Source organism: Panthera tigris, chromosome A2 (genome assembly GCF_018350195.1).
Source record: "Panthera tigris isolate Pti1 chromosome A2, P.tigris_Pti1_mat1.1, whole genome shotgun sequence".
In the NCBI taxonomy this organism is placed as follows: domain Eukaryota; kingdom Metazoa; phylum Chordata; class Mammalia; order Carnivora; family Felidae; genus Panthera; species Panthera tigris.
Genome location: NC_056661.1, coordinates 125,330,138 through 125,350,196, shown reverse-complemented (window position 1 = coordinate 125,350,196; position 20,059 = coordinate 125,330,138). Strand labels below are relative to the sequence as shown.

The 20,059-nt window shown below is 43.5% G+C and overlaps 1 protein-coding gene across 4 annotated transcripts in view; it reads right to left on the bottom strand.

Moving 5' to 3' along the window:
- EEPD1 (endonuclease/exonuclease/phosphatase family domain containing 1) overlaps positions 1-20,059 on the bottom strand; it is a 147,266-nt gene that overhangs the window by 60,991 nt on the left and 66,216 nt on the right. For all 4 annotated transcript variants that reach the window (XR_006212026.1, XR_006212024.1, XR_006212025.1 and 1 more), the window contains exon 3: positions 16,353-16,404. Coding sequence is in view for 1 of the 4 variants with exons in the window: in XM_042970024.1 (XP_042825958.1) it covers positions 16,353-16,404 (52 nt within the window). In the remaining 3 variants the exon portion in view is untranslated. The remainder of the gene's footprint in view (positions 1-16,352; positions 16,405-20,059) is intronic.

Here is a 20,059-nt window from a genome sequence, read left to right as displayed (position 1 = left end):
AACACACACCAGGCGCTACACCAGGCTACAGCTGTGCCTGCTGGCTGTCCCTCAGGAGCCCTCCATCAGGGTGTCAGTTCCACCCCCAGGGAGGCCACCTCTGCACAGGGACAATCCAGTGTTTCACCACATGGTCACTGAGCACCTGGAAGAGGAGAACACCGCCCAGTAATTCCTGGAATAGAGGCTCTCTGAAGCTCAAAAAAGACATTTTTAGGGCAAATAAAATAAATACTTTGTCCCAAATTAGGCACTAAACTTGTGAGTAATGATTGAAACTAATTATTCTAAGTGGAAAGCAGGTCTGAAAATAGCAATGAGTTTTGGAGGATTTTGCAGCTATTTTAGGAGAGTGTAGGAAAGCTGCAGGCAGAGTGAAGGACCCCAAGTCAGAGCAGAAACACCGTGATGGCCATGCCAGGGTTTGCCCTGAATATGCCGCTCCATAGATTCTAACATTTTTACCTGGCTCGAGAAACATGCCAAGGACGAAGGTTGAAACAGAGTTTCATTTGTCACTTCCTAATGAAATGCTGAACTGAAATTTTGCTGTGAAATGTCAACCATATATGTTACGATGTTTTACTTGTAAGCAAAAAGGCACCTGACCCAAGCTTGTAAGGTGACAGTAACATTTCCTAAGACAAACCATGTTGGTTTAGCCTACCGGAGCTCTTCCCTTTCTAGAATTTTCTTCCGTCTTAGATATTTTCAGGTGACAGGCTCAAAGAATGGGTAAGATGGGTACCAATTGGGGAAATAGTGTTTCTAAACCCCCCTCCCCCCAACAAAACCATCCCACAGTACAATGTATTAATAAGAGTTTTTTTTAAAAATCTTTAATGTTTATTTATTTTTGAGAGAGAGAGACAGACCATGAGCAGGTGAGGGGCAGAGAGAGAGGGAGACACAGAATCCAAAGCAGGCTCCAGGCTCTGAGCCGTCAGCACAGAGCCCGACGCGGGGCTCAAACTCACGGACTGTGAGATCATGACCCGAGCTGAAGTCAGACGCTTAACCAACTGAGCCACCCAGGTGAGTATTTTTACTTCTGAGGTTTCAGATATGACAACAGAAAGGGTTGGGGACACAGAAAAGGAAGATGGGAGGAGAGGAAAAGCCGAGACAAGAGGGTAGGTACTTACATTCAAAGAAAATAATCCAAAGAGAAGCAGAACAAAGCCCATGGTTTACATTAGCTCCCATCCCTACCCTCCTATATGAACACCCACTTTTTTTTCAGCCCCAGAGATAGATTTTCTCAGTCCATAAACACTGAAGACTCATTCACTCTTAGACTCACTCTAGGCTGCAGAGCGCCCAGCACTTTCCTGTGTGTTCCTGTGAAGCATCCAGAGTTATTTAGGAACCGTTACATTAAACACAAAATTAGTTCTTATGGACCCCCAGGGAAATCGCTCTGGTTGCCATTTTTCTTACAGAATGCCAGCCTTCAGCTATTCTAAATGGTGTTTATGCAGCCTGCCGTCCTTAGCAGCCATAATCATAAAAATAAAGACTTCAAAGCCGTGGGTGAAAGTATTACTGATTCATGACTTATTTTATTTTGATTTGCATTATGCCAAATCCTACGCTTTAAAGCCTTCATATTTCCTAAATTATTTCAGGGCAAACCACACAGATTTGATTGTTCTTTTCCGTGTGGGCAGCAAGGGATGGAGAGACCTGTGATTTTTTCACTCCCAGGCACGTGATGACAGCAAGAACTATATAGGTGGCAGTTCATGAAAGAGCATTCTCATTTTGGAGAATGTCCTGAGACTCATCACTTCTCAGTTTTCTGTGCTAATGGGAGAAATGGAAAGCCAAATCCCCAAACTATCTTTTAGTCAACCTCCCTTCCCATTACATTTTTGGCCAGAGGCACTTAAAAATAGCCTAACTGCCGGAGGTTAGTTTCACAGGCTCTAGAGCTCCTTTCAAACTACTGGGAGTGGGGAGAGCACAAGCAAACGGGGCACTGCGAGGCGTTACAAAAATCAAGTTGCACACCTGGCAAGGGCCGTGTCCTGGATGCCAGAACAGTGTTCTGCAGGGCACAAAGAGAAGTCCACGGTAATGAGTCGTAACCACAACAGCGCTTGGTACTAGACAGCTCACCACGGGGCAGACACTACCACTGGCTCGGACCCACGCCATGGCTCAAGAAATGGGGAATGTGGGGCTGGAGGGATTAGGATCACCCAAAGGGCAAGGGGCTGAGCCAGGACCCAAATCCATGTCTATCTGACCCCATTGTGCCCTTCAGCTTCCTGCTGTGGCAAGTACAAGGTGAGGAGTCACATGATCCATCTTGTGTTTTAGAAGGGTTATCTGGTAAGCTTACAAATGAGGAACTGAAACAAAATTAAATTACAGAGACCAAATCATCCTTTTATATGTTTTTTCAAAAGTGGTGTTTTTTTGTTGTTTTGTTTTGTCTTGAGAGAGAGAGAGAGAGAGAAAGCATGAGCAGGCATCAGGGGAGGGACAGAGAGAGAAGGAGGGACGGAGAGAGGGAGGAAGGGAGGGGAGAGAGAGAGAGACAGAGGGAGAGAGAGAGAGAGACAGAGAGAGAATCCCAAGCAGGCTCTGCACTGTCAGCGTGGAGCCCGATGCAGGGCTTGATCTCACGAACCGTGAAATCATAAACTGAGCCTACATCAAGAGTCGGATGCTTAACTGACTGAGCCACCCAGGAGCCCCCTTTTATGTATTTTAATTTTTCTTTCTGCTTCCAAGCTTTCTAGAAATCTCACTTTTCCAGCTATGGCATAAATACTGATCAACTGACTTGAACTTTATTCAGGCAGAAGCTATGCAAGTGCATGCACACACACACGTTGCGTTTTTTCATAAATAAAAGCAAATTAAGTGCTGTTACTAAATAAATTAAGTACCAAAAACAACATTAAAAAAATGTCCCGGCCACATCCTGAAATGAAGCCTAAAAATACATGTTACTTCTTCCCCTCTCATTTTCAAATATAGCCACACAAATGAAGCGCACGGCAAGGATGTCTGGTAAGGACAAATAAAATGAACAATCGATATGTAGCAATTTATTCTTCACCTAGAGGTTTCAGCCAGGTGGACAGAAGAAGGGAAGACAAATCTTGCCTGATACAGAAGATGTGCAGTAATACAGTCACAATTTTGTAATCAACATGGGGAAAGGCTTTAATCTCCCTCCACTGCTCCCACCCGCCTCTCCAGAGCTGGCGCAAATGCTGAAAATTCAGGCGAAAAAACAGAACTTGTCACTTTCCCTTCCAAGTTCAGCTCTTTGGCTTGTAAATTCTGGGGATCTTGCTTTAGTCCTGGGCACTTCTGATTCCTGTGGATCCCCAGGGCTGGACACATCAGGAAGATGCTCGGTGTCTCAATAATGACACTACAGAGCCACTTAAAAAAATCTCTTGACTGGCTAGTGGTGTAGGAAGCCACTAACAGATAACTAGGAAAGCAGGTAATTTTAGAATAATGCATATATGGGGAGCTACTTTGTTTTCTCTGGCTGCCTTCTTTGAACCTAGTTAATTCTGTCTGTGAAAACGGGTCTGCATTTCATGGACCAGAGTTAGGTAGGACAGGCTGGGGGCGAGGCAAGGAGTGTAGGACAGCAGAGTCAGAATGCAGAGGAGGAACCAAGTCTAGGATCTAGAAAGAGGTCTGGGATTGTGTTCACAAGGGATGTCAGTACACTTTTCTGAAATTCTACCAAGATAGATCAAAGTCTCTCAAAGCAGGTTGGATGCTTTCCCAGAAGTTTGGAATCTTGTTAAGGCCCAAGCTCACCATTTCAGTGCCTCCTGAAGGTTAATTAAAAAAAAATATTTTATCAGCTGTAGGAATTACTCATTCTAAATGGGTAGTTAACAACCTGATAGATTTCTCCACTGAATTAATTCAAGCCTTAGTGACCAGCTCAATCAGGACAATTTTACCTGCTGAGAACACGAGAATAAATGTTCTTAGCGACAGAGCAAAACAGTTTTACCTGCCTGCCCTTCTGTTCCATTTTAAATGACAAACTAACTTAACTTTGCCTCTGTTTCATTTTAAATGACAAACTAACCCTAACTTTACTAAGTACACAGTCATGCTCTTAAGAAATGAATGAATGAATCATTCGTGAAAAGTCTCAGAATTCTCTAAAGAAATGAATTGAAAGTTCTCTCAGTACCAACTCATTGTTAGCATTTCCTGATAACAGAAGCATTTGAGGGTGGACTAAATAAGACAGGAAATTGCATGTAACTCCTGTCACATGGCTAAGTGAATGTTTGTACAAGGTGGTGGCTACATGCAACGATTTTGAAGGGAGTGCAGTGAGTTGAGCACATTTTCTCTCTATTGAAAAGAAAATAGGGGGGCGCCTGGGTGGCTCGGTCGGTTGAGCATCTGGCTTTAGCTCAGGTCATGATCTCACAGTCTGTGGGTTCGAGCCCCACGTCAGGCTCTGTGCTGACAGCTCAGAGTCTGGAGCCTGTTTCCAATCCTGTGTCTCCCTCTCTCTCTGCCCTTCCCCCACTCTCACTTTGTCTCACTCTGTCTCTCAAAAATAAATAAATATTTTAAAAAATTTAAAAATAAATAAATAAATAAATAAATAAAAAAGAAAAGAAAATGGAGTCAAGAGACCAACAAGATCAGAGGGGAAAATGCTTAGGATATACTGAAGGACAAACAGAGCCTTTCAAGTACTGAAAAAAATCCCAGAGCAAGCCTCTTCCCCTCTTCCCAGCCAACAGATGGTCTAGGACAGCAGTTTTTAAACATTTTTGACCATGAGCCATAGCAATAAATACATTTTTATATGGCAATCTGGTATATTCTATTTGTCTGCCTGCCAACTGTGTATGTATGCATGGAAGTATGTATGTATCCATGTATCTATCCATCTATCCATTCATCCATCCATCCACCCACTCACCCCTCCACACATTTGTATATGCATGTAAGATAATGATGCCAAATAGTAATGTGAACTCACAGGAACAAATGAAGAAAACTGGAAATAGTAAATAATAAGGTTAATGGAGCTACTGCTATAAATAGATACTTGTTCTCCTTTCTTCTCTCATCTTCTTTAAAAGACATAATAGTATATAAAGTAATGACTATAATAATGTCTAGTTGGTCTGTAGCATAGTAGTTAGATGTAACATGTGTAGTAGCAACAGCTCCCAAAGGGGGAAGAGGGAATTCAGCTATATAGAAATAAGGTTTTATCTCTCACTGAAATTAAGTTAGTACAAATCTGAAATAAGTTAGTATAAATCTAATAAATTAAGATTTATATGGCAAATTCAACAGCAACTACTAAGAAAATAACTCAGAAAGCATAGTGAAAAAAATCATTATGGAAATTAAAATGCTACCGTAGAAAGTATGCACTTAATGCAAACAAAAGCAGTGAAAGAGGGAAAAAAGGAACAAAAAGACATAAGATATAGAAAACAAAAAGTAAAATGGGAGCTGTAAATGTGACTGTATCAATAATAACATTAAATGTGAATGGATTAAATAACCCAATCAAAAGGCAGAGACTATCAAATTGGGTAAAAAAAAACAATATCAAACTTATCCTGGGTACAGGAGATACAGATAAGATTCAAAGATATGAGTAGGTTGAAAGTAAAAAGACAGAAAAAGATACATGATGCAAAGAGCAACCATAAGGAAGCTGGAGTGGCTAAACTAATATTAGAAAAATAGACTTTAAAATGAAGGCTGTTACAAGAGATAAAGAGGGACATTTTATATTAACGAAAGGATTATTCAATCAGAAAGACATAACCATTATAAATATATATGAAACAAATAAAAAAAATCCCAAATACATGAGACAAAAACTGACAGAATTGAAGGAAGGAACAATAGTTGGGAACTTCAATACTCCACTTTCAGTAATGGTTAGAACAATTAAACATAAGATCAACAGAAAATAAAAGACTTAGGCAATAATATCAACCAAACAGACCTATAAACATTTACAGAACACTCAGCCAAACAACCCCAGATACACATTCTTCTCAAGTGTACATAGAACATTCTCCAGAAGAGAACACATTCTAGGCCATAAAACAAGCTTTGATGCATTTGAAATGACTGAAGTCAGGCTCAGTCAGTTAAGTGGCCAACTCTTGATTTCAACTTAGGTCATGGTCTCAGGGTACATGGGTTCAAGCCCTGCATTAAGAGTCTCTCTCTCTCTCCCTCTCTCTCTCCCTCCCCACTTGTGCTCATGCCCTCTGTCTCAAAATAAATAAACATCTAAAAAAAGGAAAGAAAAAACAAAAGGACTGACGTCAAGTAAAGCATGTTCTCTGACTGCAGTGGAATGGAATAAAATTAGAAGTCAACAGCAGAAAGAATTTTGGGAAATCCACAAATAAATGGAAATTAAACAACACACTTGTAAATTACCGTGGAAAGAAAGAAGAAATCACAAGGGAAACTAAAAACTCTGAGATTAATAAAAATAAAGATGAGCATACCCAAACTTATGGGAGTAATCTAAAACAGCACTTAGAAGAAAAATTTATAGCTGTAGATGTTTATATCAGTAAGGAAGAAAGGTCTGAAATCAATAACTTAAGCTTCTACTTGCAGACACGGGCTGGTGGGGATGGGGGGGAAGAAAATCAAACCCAAAGCAAGGAGAAGGAAAGAAATAAGAAAGATCAGAGCAGAAATGAATGAAATAGAAGATAAAACATAATGGAGCAAATTAAAAACTCAAAAGTTCTTTGAAAAGCACAACAAAAAAATGAGAAACCTTTAGGTAGACTGACGAAGGGGGTAAAAAAAAAGAGAGAGAAGACTCGTGATTTCCTGCCTGAACTCTAGCTGCTCACACAGACTGGGCAATGCGATCAGGGGGAAAAGCTAAACAGATGTGGATCTCGCCCAGCGCTGGTTTCTTATTTCCAGGGTTGACTGCTCTCCAGTTTCTGCCTGCTTTTGGTAGCTCTTAGTACTTTCAAATAGTTGTTTGCATTTTACCCAGAGTTTATAATTGTTATTTGAGGGAAGTTTATACTGATATAAGCTGCACTGCCATTTCCAGAACTGGAGACTCCAGATACCCTCTTGAAGAGGAAAGAGGGCATCTCAAGCAAAGAGCTAGCACAGGAAAAATATTAACATGGACACGCTATGTTTAAATCATGGGCTGGATAAGTGCACAAGACCAGCCCATCATTTATAAGCCACTAGAAGAGGTCAGCAAAAGGCTCTCTACTTAATAATACAATTCTAAGCAAAACACGGAGAGTGGTGATTTTTCAAGGCCCTCTTCACTTTGAAGCCTGAACGAAATCATCTTTCTGCTTTTGTTATAGGCCTCGTGTTGGCCTCTGCCTGAGCTTGAGATCCAAACAGACATGCTAAGATTTCTCCTCCTTTCCTCTATAAATATATAATCAATTAGGAGACTAAGAAATAATGAACTTAGAGTATGAAGCCAAAGTAACGGAACCACCCAGAAGAACAGCCGCAGGGACAACCGTGGGTAGAAGGCAATAGTGGGTTCAGACGCACCCAGATAAGACAAGCTTCTGATACAATCTCTTTCCTTTCCCCACTCCCAAGTTCCTAGCGTTGTATCTAAATGGCTTCAAAATGCTACGAAATGTTTGTTAACATAAAACCATCACGCATTCATTATAAAAACAGAACTGTTGCACAGAAATTACTAAAAATGGGTAAGTGCCTATAAAATTCTTAAGTTCTATATCAAACCAGTTCATAGTTTTTTTTTTTTAAGAAAAGAAAAAAAAAAAAAAAAGAAGAAGAAGAAGAAGGCTTACATAAAAATGCTTTGGCTTAGAAGCCGGCCAGGGTAAGCTATGATTTGTTAGATGAACTGGGCCAGAGGCCAGGTTCCTAAGGGTGCAGGAGAGATGAGGAAGTGTGAAGGCTGACCGTGGAGGGGGGAGAGTTTACATTCAAGAAAACTACCAGCACACGAAAGAAGAGAAATAGGACAGTAGCAAAGAGGAAAGTAGGACAAGTAGGGACACATTTCAGGTTTGGGGACCTGCTACCACAGGTTGTTTAACCCCTCCCTTCCCACTGAGCACTGAACTGCCGTTCATTATTCGTAATTAGAAAGCATGATAGAACACGCTTGCTATTTTCTGTTTTTATGGATCATTTCCTTAAGAAACGCTTCCGCGAATGGGATCACTGGCACAGGGCAGGGGCATCTCAAAGGCTGACAAAATATGCTGCCCAAGAGCTTATGGAAGGACAGTGCCTCATCACCACCCTTCCCCAGCAATGAATGCCGACACTGGTTTTATTGACACTTTCAACATCTTACAGCATTGCCTAAAATACTTTACTAATGTACTAAATGTGAAAGAATCTCTTGTTTAATTTGCATATCTTTGATAGCTAATAAAGCTAAAGGGGATGTAAGAATCTTATTTGGGACTCTACATTTTGCTCACTCCATACAAAAGCTTTTCATAAAGACAGAAAGGTAGTGGGAGCCCCTAAACATACACAGTATCTTGTGATTCTAAAAAAAAAAAAAAGAGAAAATACATCTCTCTCTTTTTTTTAAATGAACTGTGAAGTCTGGCCCATAATTCACCAAGATGCTCCATTTTCTGGCAGCGAAGGTGCCTGGGGGGACCCCAGCCAACAGCCCTTTGCAGAACGGGGGTGGGGCCCAAGTGTGCAGTTGTTGAAGCAGAGCCGGTGAGGGGGTGGTTGTGGCAGCCGGGCAGTGGGCCTGAGCCAGACTCCACGCGGCGAACAGGGGCAGCCTGTGCTTCATTCACAGAGGCCTCCGTTTCTGCTTCCCGGCCCCTCAAGGAAGGTAAAAAGCTGCCTGCTGGAAGGGATTTGGCCAGAAACATGACTACCGTGAGTTTAATCATGCTTAGATACTGATATGGCTCAACCCACTTAAAAAAAAACAAACAAACAAAAAAACAACTAACAGATACATGAATACAGACCATTCAAGATGGCATTCAGATTAAGCTCAGACTACATGAAGGACCAGGCAGGGGAGAAAAAATAAACCCAGGGAGCTGAAGAATCTCATTCTGATATTTTTAAATGAAGACAGAGTGCTATTTTTTAAAAGGTATTTTTAAGTAGACTTTACGTGAAGATTCTCAAAGCTATTCATGTTGACGCTGAGCCTAAATGAAGGGGGTGTCTGCTGCATGTTCTCTACTGCCTCCTCGGCAGGTCCTTGGACCCCCGCGGCCCTCACACGGCTGCGAGTTCCTCCACTCTTGGATGCTCCCCTGGTACTGTCCACATCCGGAGCCCTGAACCTCTAGCCGCCTCCTCCTTCAACCCCAGCCCACATTCTGTTTCCCCTGCTGGACCAAAGGGTCCTCGGGGGAGACAAACATTATATGCTTGTGTCTGTTTTACTACAAGTCATGCTGTTCAAAGACCTGAGTCTCAGCTCTCCCTCGTCTGGCCAGGGCCTGAGCCTGCGGGTCTGCTCCCACTCCTGCGATATGCAGAGATAGAAGCTTCCACAAAGTCTGCTAAAGCTAATGTCCAGATTAAAGGAGATCACGGGAGATAGGCAGTGGCTGGAAGGGAGCTCTGGAATGGAGTCCCATCCACTGGGGTCCACTCTTGGTTCTACAACACAACTGCTATGGGCCCTGGGCCAGGAGGACATTTCAGCTCCTTTAGTCTCCATGTCCTATCTGCAAAATGGCAGGGTAAGATTCCATGGTTTGAACAGTCTCCCTCAGCCCTGGCATTCTGAGATGTTATATATGCCATTCGAATGCATTTACGAGTGCATTCGTGCATTCGAAAGAAATGCAAAGAGAACTCTACCCTCTTTGGTATGCAGTGCAACTTAGGCACAATGTTAAGTACTCAATTGTTGCACAAACTAAATTAAGTGGAAGTCCAAATCACAGTAAAAAAAAAAAAAAAAAACCTCCAAAAGCATGGAATGGCAGAGCTAGAACTTATGTATGTACCTGTGTGTGTGCTCAGAAAACACCAGCACCGGTTATAGATCTAAGCATTTAGCATCCTTAGGTCACAGACACGCATTGATGTGACCGTTATTTACGTCCTTTTTCTTTCTGAGAATTCCCGGGAAGCTACTAACTTCCAGTTCCAATGTCGTCCACCCCTAGGGTTCAGCTGCAAAAGTCCCTGACCACCACGTGCAAATATCAAGTTAAAGTTTTCTGCATTCAGTCTTGCTAGTGAAATGCATGCGCTTCATCTCGTATGTAAGGTACCAAAAGAGGTCCAGGGGATCATCCACAGCACCTGTAAGAAAACTAGACTCAGAGTCGGGCTGCAAAGCTGAAATTCTATGAAAAATATCCAGCAGCAGGCATGAAGACCAGCAGGCATTTTGTCCTGGTCAGTCTGGCAAACAAGGAGAGGGCAGGGGTGGGAACTCCTTTTTTTAACATCCTCTAATGCCATCAGCTCAATCTCAAGTTGGGCTTCTCCAAAAAGGAGGAGAAGGAGGTATCAGTGATGATGATGATGATCACGAAGACGACGACACCAGGGATGACATCAGTAGCAGGGACAGCATTAGCTACCATTGCTCTGGTGCTTACTCCATACAAAATCTCTTTTAACTCATATACTGTCTTGTTTAATTCTCATAAAAAAATCCAAGTGAGGTAGGTATTACTGTGATCTCCACTCACGTTAAAAAAGAAACTAAGTCTGATCAATAACTTGCCCAAGAGATCTCCTAGCTGGTAAACATCAGAGCTGGGTTCAACCTCAGTCTATGGACCCTCAGAACCAGGGTTCCAGGAGACACAGCACGGACTCAGTCAGCTTGTGATTAATGGCTGAGTCATGGCCTGTAGAGGCTGGGGTGGGGATAACACGGGCAATGGTCATGAGCTGGGTGGCCTGAGCCTCACACAGGCAGCTTTTCAGGCAGACTTGGATCCTGGGTTGGGTCGGCCGGTGCTCTGCCCTCTGGCCCGTCCAGTAAAAGGGTGACTCCAGCTGGAGCAAACGGCCAAGCTATTGTTTGCAACTTTGCAGGAAGCTATTTGAAAGGGTCATTGAAAAATGATCTTACTAAATCAAGCTGTACCAATATTTTTATTTCCTTTCATGCAATGCCACATTGAAAGGCATTAGATGGGCCTGTTTAGAGAGCCTGGGAAACAAATCTGTGTGCCTTAAGTTCAGAAAAACAAAAGCATCTCACACTTAAAGCAAAGAGAATACAGAGAACGGGATGGTGTGCATCCTTCTCAGAACAAGTCCTTGCTCTTGGCACCTGATAGATGCTTGATGACAAAGCCCATCTAAATCCAAAACATTTATCAGAGAAATGTCACATGTCCTGACATTTATGCAAATTAAATAATCTTCCCATGGTTCCAAGGTTTTTTAGGACAAAAAATTGGTAGAGAAACTTAGCTTATTAATTGTATGGCTTATAGATTTTTTTAAGTTTATTTTTAAGTTTTAAATTTATTTATTTAATCTTGAGAGAGACACAGTGTGAGCAGGGGAGGGGCAGAGAAAGAGGAAGAGAGATCCCAAGCAGGCTCTGCACTGTCAGCACAGAGCCTGATACAGGGCTTGAACACATGAAACTGTGAGATCATGGCCTGAGCTGAAACCAAGAGTCAGACGCTTAACCAACTGAGCCACCCAAGTGCCCCAATAGCTTATTTTCTAAATAAATGACAAATGACTGTCACTTGTCCAGGAAATGGCTTAATGTAGTATCTTTAGAGAAGAGAAATTGAGAGACCTTATCCTCCCCGGGGTCCCCAACCTCCACCCCAATCTACTGCACTTAAGACAGATAATGTTAGAAGAAGCAAAACCTAGAAGCCTATTGATCTGTGTGCAAGGGTCACTGGGCATGAACTCACCATCACTTCTCCCCAGAAAGTGTGTTTTAATGGTGAGTAGGGCACATGAAACATAGAGGCCCCGAAACCCACTAGGAAGTAGAGAAAATACTAGAAAACAGGGTATGAGAAAAAGAATTTCCCCTCTTCACAATGGGATCAGGGATCAACTGAGAAAATAAAACCCAAGGGTTTTAGGGTGGGAATGAACCAGAGAGATCAGTTTTATGTAAAGAAAGGGGATCCAAAGAAGGTCCTCTGCCAGGTCCAACAGCCAAACAGGGGCGAGGCTGGGAGGGGACCTCAGCTCTCCCATAAGAGAGCCTCCCCTGAGCTGGCCCTGTGTGCTGCAGAAGCCAGGAAAGCCTTGGCACTTTTACGACAGACAGGCTTTCTACCTGAAACCAGGGGAAGTAGAAGTCAGGCAAATTTGAAGCTAAAATACAAAGACCATAATGCACTATTAGGGAGAAAAAGCACTTGAAATCTTACTGGCTAGGACACTCCAAAACACTGCTGCTTCTCTTCTGCCTTTTATATTATGTTTTACATAATATGATTATTTTACTGGTCATATTGAACCTGCAAGTACCTGTGAGGGAAATGACCCCTCAATAGCTTATATCTTACAAGAGAAAGGCATTCAGGTAATGGGTTCCCATTCTTGGGACTGTGCCTGGAAGTGACTAGTTCCACCATGGCGGGATCTCAGGAGTCCAGTAATCGCAAACCCCAAAAGCAGATTGCCACTGGAAGCCCAGTGGTGAAGATAGTAGAAGAGGTTTGAGGTTTGTAGGATGTGTCTCACTGAGGCCTTTCTGGCTCTACCTATTAAATTAAATAAGACAGGGCGCCTGGGTGGCTCAGTCAGTTAAGCATCTGACTTCAGCTCAGGTCATGATCCCACAATTTGTGGGCTCAAGCCCCACGTCGGGCTCTGTGCTGACAGCTCAGAGCCTGGAGCCTGCTTCTGATTCTGTGTCCCCTTCTCTCTCTACACCTCCCCCGCTCACTCTCTCTCTCTCTCTCTCCCAAAAAATAAACACTTAAAAAAATAAAAATAAATAAATTAGGACTATTTTCTAAATGAAAGGAAGAAGCAGGAAAACTAAAGATAAAAACTGGGTTCTTACAAATAGAATGATGTTTAATTCTCTTTTGGTGTAAAAAGAAAAAACAGAGCTTAATTGGCCACAGAAGCAAAAGTCTGACACCTCAGAAGTTCTCTATTAAGATGGGCTAGTCGATAGCAGAGATGGTGACAGTGAATGATTCTCCCCAGGACAACTTCTTGGACTTCAGTGCGCACACTCAATGGGTCTTGTTCGAATGCAGACTGATTCTGGGGGCGCCTGGGTGGCTCAGTGAAGTGTCTGACTCTTGATTTCAGCTCGGATCATGGTACCATAGTTGTGAGATCTAGCCCCATGTCGGGCTCCACACTGATAGCCCAGAAACTGCTTGGGATTCTCTCTCTTCTCTCTCTGCCCCTCCCCCCTGTTCACGCGCTCTCTCTCTCTTTCTCTCTCTCTCAAAAGAAATAAATAAACACTAAAAAAAAAAAAAAAAGAATGCAGACTGATTCCGGTGTCTGGGTAGAGACTGAGATTCTGCCTTTCTAATAAGCTTCAGACGCTGCTGATCTACAGATCACACTTGGAGTAGCAAAGCTCTCCCGCTTACTAAGAACTCTTCTTGGTGGTTCTTTAACTTATCCAGGTGGATGAGAATCCATATGTCACAAGGCTCTTTGGGAACGTATCTTATTCCAGCATATGAACTGGGCCAATCTTGCTGCAGAAAATGGTACCATGGCAGGTAATATACCATGTGTCACTCAAAATGCCACTGACTACCAAGCTCGTGTCAACTGGTTGTTTCTGGACTTGCCTCAAAATGTTTCCTACTTGGGGGCACCTGGGTGGCTCAGTCAGTTAAGCGTGCCACTTTGGCTCAGATCACGATCTCAAAGTTCGTGGGCTCGAGCCCTGCGTCGGGCTCTGTGCTGACAGCTCAGAGCCCGGAGCCTGCTTCAGATTCTGTCTCCTTCTCTCTGCCCTCCTCGGCTGGCACTCTGGCTCTCTCTCTCTCAAAAATAAGTAAACTTACAATGTTTCTTTCCTACTTGTCTGGCACATAGAAAGCTCAACAGAGGCCCGTAGTATAAATGGATAAATGAACAAATGAACAAAGGAAACAAGGAAGGAAGAAGGACACTAAGTGAACTTGGCTCCCACCCTGCCTCTGTGCATATTTGGACCATCTTGTAAATCTTTCTACTTGTCATGTATGGAGATAGGGGAACAATTCAAAACCATCATCAGCCTTGGTGAGAAACGGGAAGGAGGAGGAGATGGGGAAATAATGCGTGTAGCCAGTAACTTATGGGGATCACTGAGCCCCGGGCACAGAGTTAAGTCCTTCACATTGACATAACTTCATCTTCTCAAAACCTCTGTGAACTGGGGATTATAAAGATTTCCACATTATAGACTGAGAAACTGAAGCACAAGAGGGTTACTAACCCAAGACACCCCAGTGAGGAAGGAGGAGGCAGGCTCTGGGCCCAGGCTGCTTGAGCTGCACATTATACACCCCTCTTCACAGCAGCCTCAACACTTAACCCTCAGGGCAGCACTGCTACCCCCCGCAGCAAGCCCTGACCCCCTTCTCTGCTATATTCCACAAGCAGTTAGCACCTCAAATTGGCTTGCCCGTGCGGCTTCTCCAAACTGAATATTAACACAGCATTAAAGACCTAATCGTTGCCTGTGTTTTTATTATACTGATACACCTTATACTTTATTATACTGATAATAAATATAATAAAGTATACTTTATTATACTGATACACCTTAGCACATGGACTCCACATGTTTATGAGCTTTGTCGGATGGTTTCTGCAGTTTCCCTAATTGAAGAGCAAAACAAACAAACAAACAAACAAAACTGTAGAGAATACTGAGAAGAAAAACTGTTTTTGGAGAGCGCACTTTTACAAGGTTTCAAGAACATACAAAGAATCTTCATATACTCCTTCACCCGGAAGGGCCACCCGCCTGCACTCTGCCCCATTTGCTTTATCATTTATGCTTGCTCTTTCTCCCTCTGGCTCACATATGCACACATAGATCTCCACAATTTTGTTCTGAATCATTGGAGAATAAGTTATAAACAGCACGCCCCTTGATTCCGAAATACCCCAGTGTATAATTCCTAGGAATAAGTCCATTCTCTTACACGTACTAGTCATTGACTCCGGGAAAAGTTCACGTTGATCTAATACTTTAATCTAATCTACAATCCACATCCAACATTGTCATTTGGCCCAAGGATGCCTTTTAGAGCTGAACCTCATACGTTTTAATGGCTGGATGTCTATTAAGAATTAATACAAGTAATTAAGAATTAATATGAGTCGAGTGCTTTGGCATTTAGAAAGCCCTTCCATGACACCAACTCATTTGGTTCTCGTGGTGCCTCTCTGAGGTCAGGCAGGCAGCATTATCCCTGTGATGAAAATGAGGCTGAAGGAATGTTACATTCAGAGCCAGAGCTCAGCATCCCCTCCCCTCACATCACTGCTTGGTGCTTAAACACTTTGTTTTCATGCCAACCAGCAGACTGACCGCCAATCCAAACATTTAAAATTCTATAAATACAATAATATTGCTTCACTGTTTATATCTCTAACCACTTTCTTTTATGTTAACATTATAGATTCTAATTACTTCCCATAGCTACATACTGAGGAAGAGTCTGAGGTGCCCCAGGAGAGCAGCTTGGTATGAGTTGGGAGGCCCATGGGCTGGCTCTTGGCCTTGCCCAGTCTGTTTTCCAGAGCCTGCACCACCATGTGCATAGAACTTGAACTCATAACTGGCAAAGGATCCCCAGATGTGTGCTTGGCTTGATCACAGAAAGCTGAGACACTGGATATCTCTTCCAGAACACAGTGAAACCTAAGTTTCAGGTGGGGAGGGAATTTGCTAATCTTCACAAACAGCCTAGAAAGATCAAACTCATGAACTTGCCTGCCGAACAGAAGCACTGATTTCGGAAATGGAACCAAGAGGTTCAAATCTTTACTCTGCCACTTAGCTAATTTTCCTTGGGCAAGTTACCTAACTTCGCTGGGCCTCCATTCTACCATCCGTAAGCCCAGATGGCAACAGCCACAAGCAGAAATGATGTGCGGTGGCCAGCATGGAGTCTGGCCCATCGCACGGTGTTAAGAGGAACAGAAAGCCTGCATGGCGAGTCCCTGCTGTCACACAACCCTGAAGGAGCCTTGCAAGGCTGAGTTTGTAACAGGATGTGAGCAATGTGGGGAGTTTTGGTGAAAATTCTGCATGGTTCTCTGACTGTTAAGAACACAAACTAACAGAGCCACTCTGCAGTAAGTGCTGTCTCTGGTGACAGGAAGCTGAATTTTTCCTGCGTGTGGCACTCTGCTCTAAGTTTGTGAACGTGGGGTAGAAAGAACAAAGTATTTACCTTTTCCAGGGCCTCTCTGTCAAGTAGTTCCTGCACAGCTAGAAGCTTGATGCTGCAAGAAAAAATGGAAACCACACTTGAGAACAAATCATTTCACGTCACCAAGCATCAGCCAAGTCCCGAGAACAAAAGTTTGACGTGTCAGCCTGCATTTCTGCTTAGTCCCATCTAAAATCAACCTCTGCTTTGAATTGAAATAACCAATTCAGAACTATTAAAAATATTTCTAAATTGTACAGCTGATTTCATCATATGATCCAGAAATTTCACTTCTGGGCACATACCCAAAAGAGTTGAAAATAGGAACTGGAACAGATACTTGCACACCCATGTTCATAGAGGCATTAGTCACAACAGCCAAAAGGTAGAAACAACTGAAATGTCCATCAATGGATGCATGGATAAACAAATATGGTATATACATGCAATAGGATTATTTCTTTTTAATGTTTATTCTATTTCTAAGAGCAAATGTGAGCAGGGGAGGGGCAGAAAGATCCGAAGTAGGCTCTGAGCTGACAGCAGTGAGCCTGATGTGGGGCTCAAACTCATGAACTTTGAGATCGTGACCTAAGCCGAAGTCAGACGCTCAACTGACTGAGTCACCCAGGTGACCCTGCATGCAATGGAATTATTATTCAGCCTTAAAAACAAGGAAATTCTGGCCCATGCTATAACATAGCAGTTGCCCATGTTTAGAATTAGTTGCCCATGTTTAGAATTAGTCTTCCCTCGATGTCCTTTTGATGATAACAAGCCAACAGCTAAATTCACTGCTTATAAACATGGACGGCTCAGCTGCTCATCTGTTTACCACACAGTGATCAAGCCCTACAGTATGTGGGTGGCCGAGGGTACCCAGAACTGGGACATGGTCCCAGCCCAGGAGGACCTCACAGCCTCTTGGAGGCCACAGTCAGACCACAGTCAGAATACAATGTGCAGGGTACCAAGTAGACAGGCCAAGATGCAGAGAGAAGCCTGGCCCTGGCAGAGAACAAGGAAGGCTTCCTGGAGGAGGGTCTGGCTAGCCTTGACCTGGGAGAAAGGCGACCCACAGAGGGACAGCAGAGGCAAAGGCACCAAGCATAGAGTAGGGGTGTGGAGTGTACACAACCCGCCCGTTTCCAGTTTAGGGGCCAGAACTGTAGCCAGCAACTCAGATGAGAGAATTCAGAAGTGGATGCAGGATTTACAGGGAAGATATCTTTCCCTCATGGCATGCTGCTTTTGACATGTCTATGGACACATGGAAGGACTCATCAGTACATGGAAGGAAGCATGAGAGCTCACTGAGATTGTTCAGGGAGTGGGCCAGCTTCCGATGGTACATGACGCTCCCTCCCCACTGAGCTCATCTGTTTATGGCCACTGGCCACTGTGTTCCCTACCTCCAGCCAACCTGCACAGGTTCTCCGGAGTAGAAATGTCCCCACTGCCCACCTGTACCAGGAGCCTCCCTCCAAGGGGGTCATGCTCATGTCAAGATTCACCTTAATTTACAGAATTCTTTTTTAAAAAATTTTTTTAACATTTATTCATTTTTGAGAGACAGAGAAATAGAGAGTGCAAGTGGGGGATGGGGCAGAGAGCGAGGGAGACACAGAACCTGAAGCAGGCTCCAGGCTCTGAGCTGTCAGCACAGAGGCCTGATGCGGGGCTCAAACCCAGGAGCTGTGAGATCATGACCTGAGCTGAAGTCAGATGCTTAACTGACTGAGCCACCCAGGCGCCCCCAGAATTCTTTACAGTATCTCCATATGACTAAGCAAGCACATCCAACCAAATGCAATGGTTTACATAAAAGCAACTCCAAGAAGCACAATAAAAGTTTTAAAGCTTGTAAGACACTATGACCACTGCTAACAATTTAGCAAATATAGGAGCTCAGAGGACTCTGGGCATTCCCTCTGCTCCAACCACGCTGACTCTCCTTCATCTCTTGGACATTAGTTTTGTTGTTTGTCTGGCTTGGGTCTTGCGCAAGATCTTTTCAACACTGACGCTGGCATATTGTGTCATTCCGGGCCAGATGTGAAGGCCACGTCCTCTAAGCAGCATTCTCTGGACACCGAGGTCAAGCAGTGTCCCTGATGATCACATTTTATTTTCTTCAGTGCGCTTGCTGATCTCTTAAAGCATTTATTTCTTGGGGTGCTCTTGCTTGTCTCTTTCCAAGCAGCATGGAAGCTCCTGGCACCTGGGGGCTCGAGGGTTTTCTCACTACTACATTTGCAATGTCTATCACTGGCGCGTGGAAAGCACTCAAGGAACATTCACTGACCGACTAGCAGGGCCCAGTCGATATTACAGCTGACCCATTCCAGCTTGGATCTACTGGCTAGGCCTTAGTTTCTCCCTCTGAAACAGAATGCCTCAAACAAGATGACTATGTGTGTTTTCCCTTGGTGACAGGCACAACATTCCTGTGCAAATGCCTGCCATTAATGGGACGTGCCTGGTGAATGGTCAAAGTCACTGGCTACTCCTCAGCACATTCTGATTCCCAACACATGAATCTAAATTCCAGGCCACCAGTTTGGATGGCGACTTACATGCTGGGTTAGGCATTTCCAGTTGCAGCTCAAGTTTCAGAAGCTTAAATTGCTTCTGAAATAAGCACTGGAAAATATTTCTACCAGAGGAAATTTTTCAGTGGTCTCTTGTTCCTGCCCTTATCCCTGGCTATGAAGTCTGACTCCAGATCAGATATCAGACATCCACCGAGTAGAGGAAAGGTTTAAACACTGTTAAGATCTTCAGCTCTCTTTTCCTCTCTGCTTGCAAAGATACTGCCCTCAAGCAACTGTAGAACATGAGCTGAAAATCAACAGTTTCAGGCTCTACAGGAAAATGAAATTAAAACAGGAGCGCCTGGGTGGCTCAGTCAGTTGAGTGTCCAACTCTTGATTTCAGCTCAGGTTGTAATCCCAGGGTCATGGGATCAAGTCCTGCATTGGGTTCTGCAATGAGTGTGGAGCCTGCTTAAGATTCTCTCTCTCTCCCTCTGCCCCTCCCCTGCCACTCTCGCTCAAAAAAAAAAAAAAAAATCAATGGATTCTCATTTAAGTCAAAGCCTGAAGGATTCCTGTTCTCATTGCCTTCCTTTGCTCTTGAATGGGGGTGGCAAATATGTGGCATGCCTATCGCCCCTCCCCAACCCTCTCCACCTTTTTCCATAAACTCTGCCCCATTTAACTTAGACACAGGTTCAGGATCCTTCTCAACACTCCAGTGAGGCACAACCAATCTACTCAGGTTGGCACATGAGATTACACTGATTTAACATCTACTCTAAAACTAATACCAAAGGGTATTAACATATGGACGGGTCAGAAAAAAACAGGGGCATCCCCACACTACTAAAACGCAGTACTGTGAGATGAGATTGCTTTACGGGCAGGGGGAGAAAAGATGGAGAGAAGGTGAAAGGACACTCAAATCCATACGGCTTGAGTTTCAAAATGGAAAGAACACATGCTAGTAAGTGAATGCTACAGCGGCTTGTAACATGGGATTTCTTCAGGGAGCTGTGGGGCTTTTTTCCTCCTTAGAGCTGTAGTCTTTAAGAGTATATGAGATGCTTCCTGTTATATAACTATTCCTAATGTTTTTTCTTACTTTATTGGAAACTCTCCAAGTTTGGGGTATTTATTTCAGTATTTATGGTATCAGATTCTTCTAACACATCAGATAGTCCCTGGGAT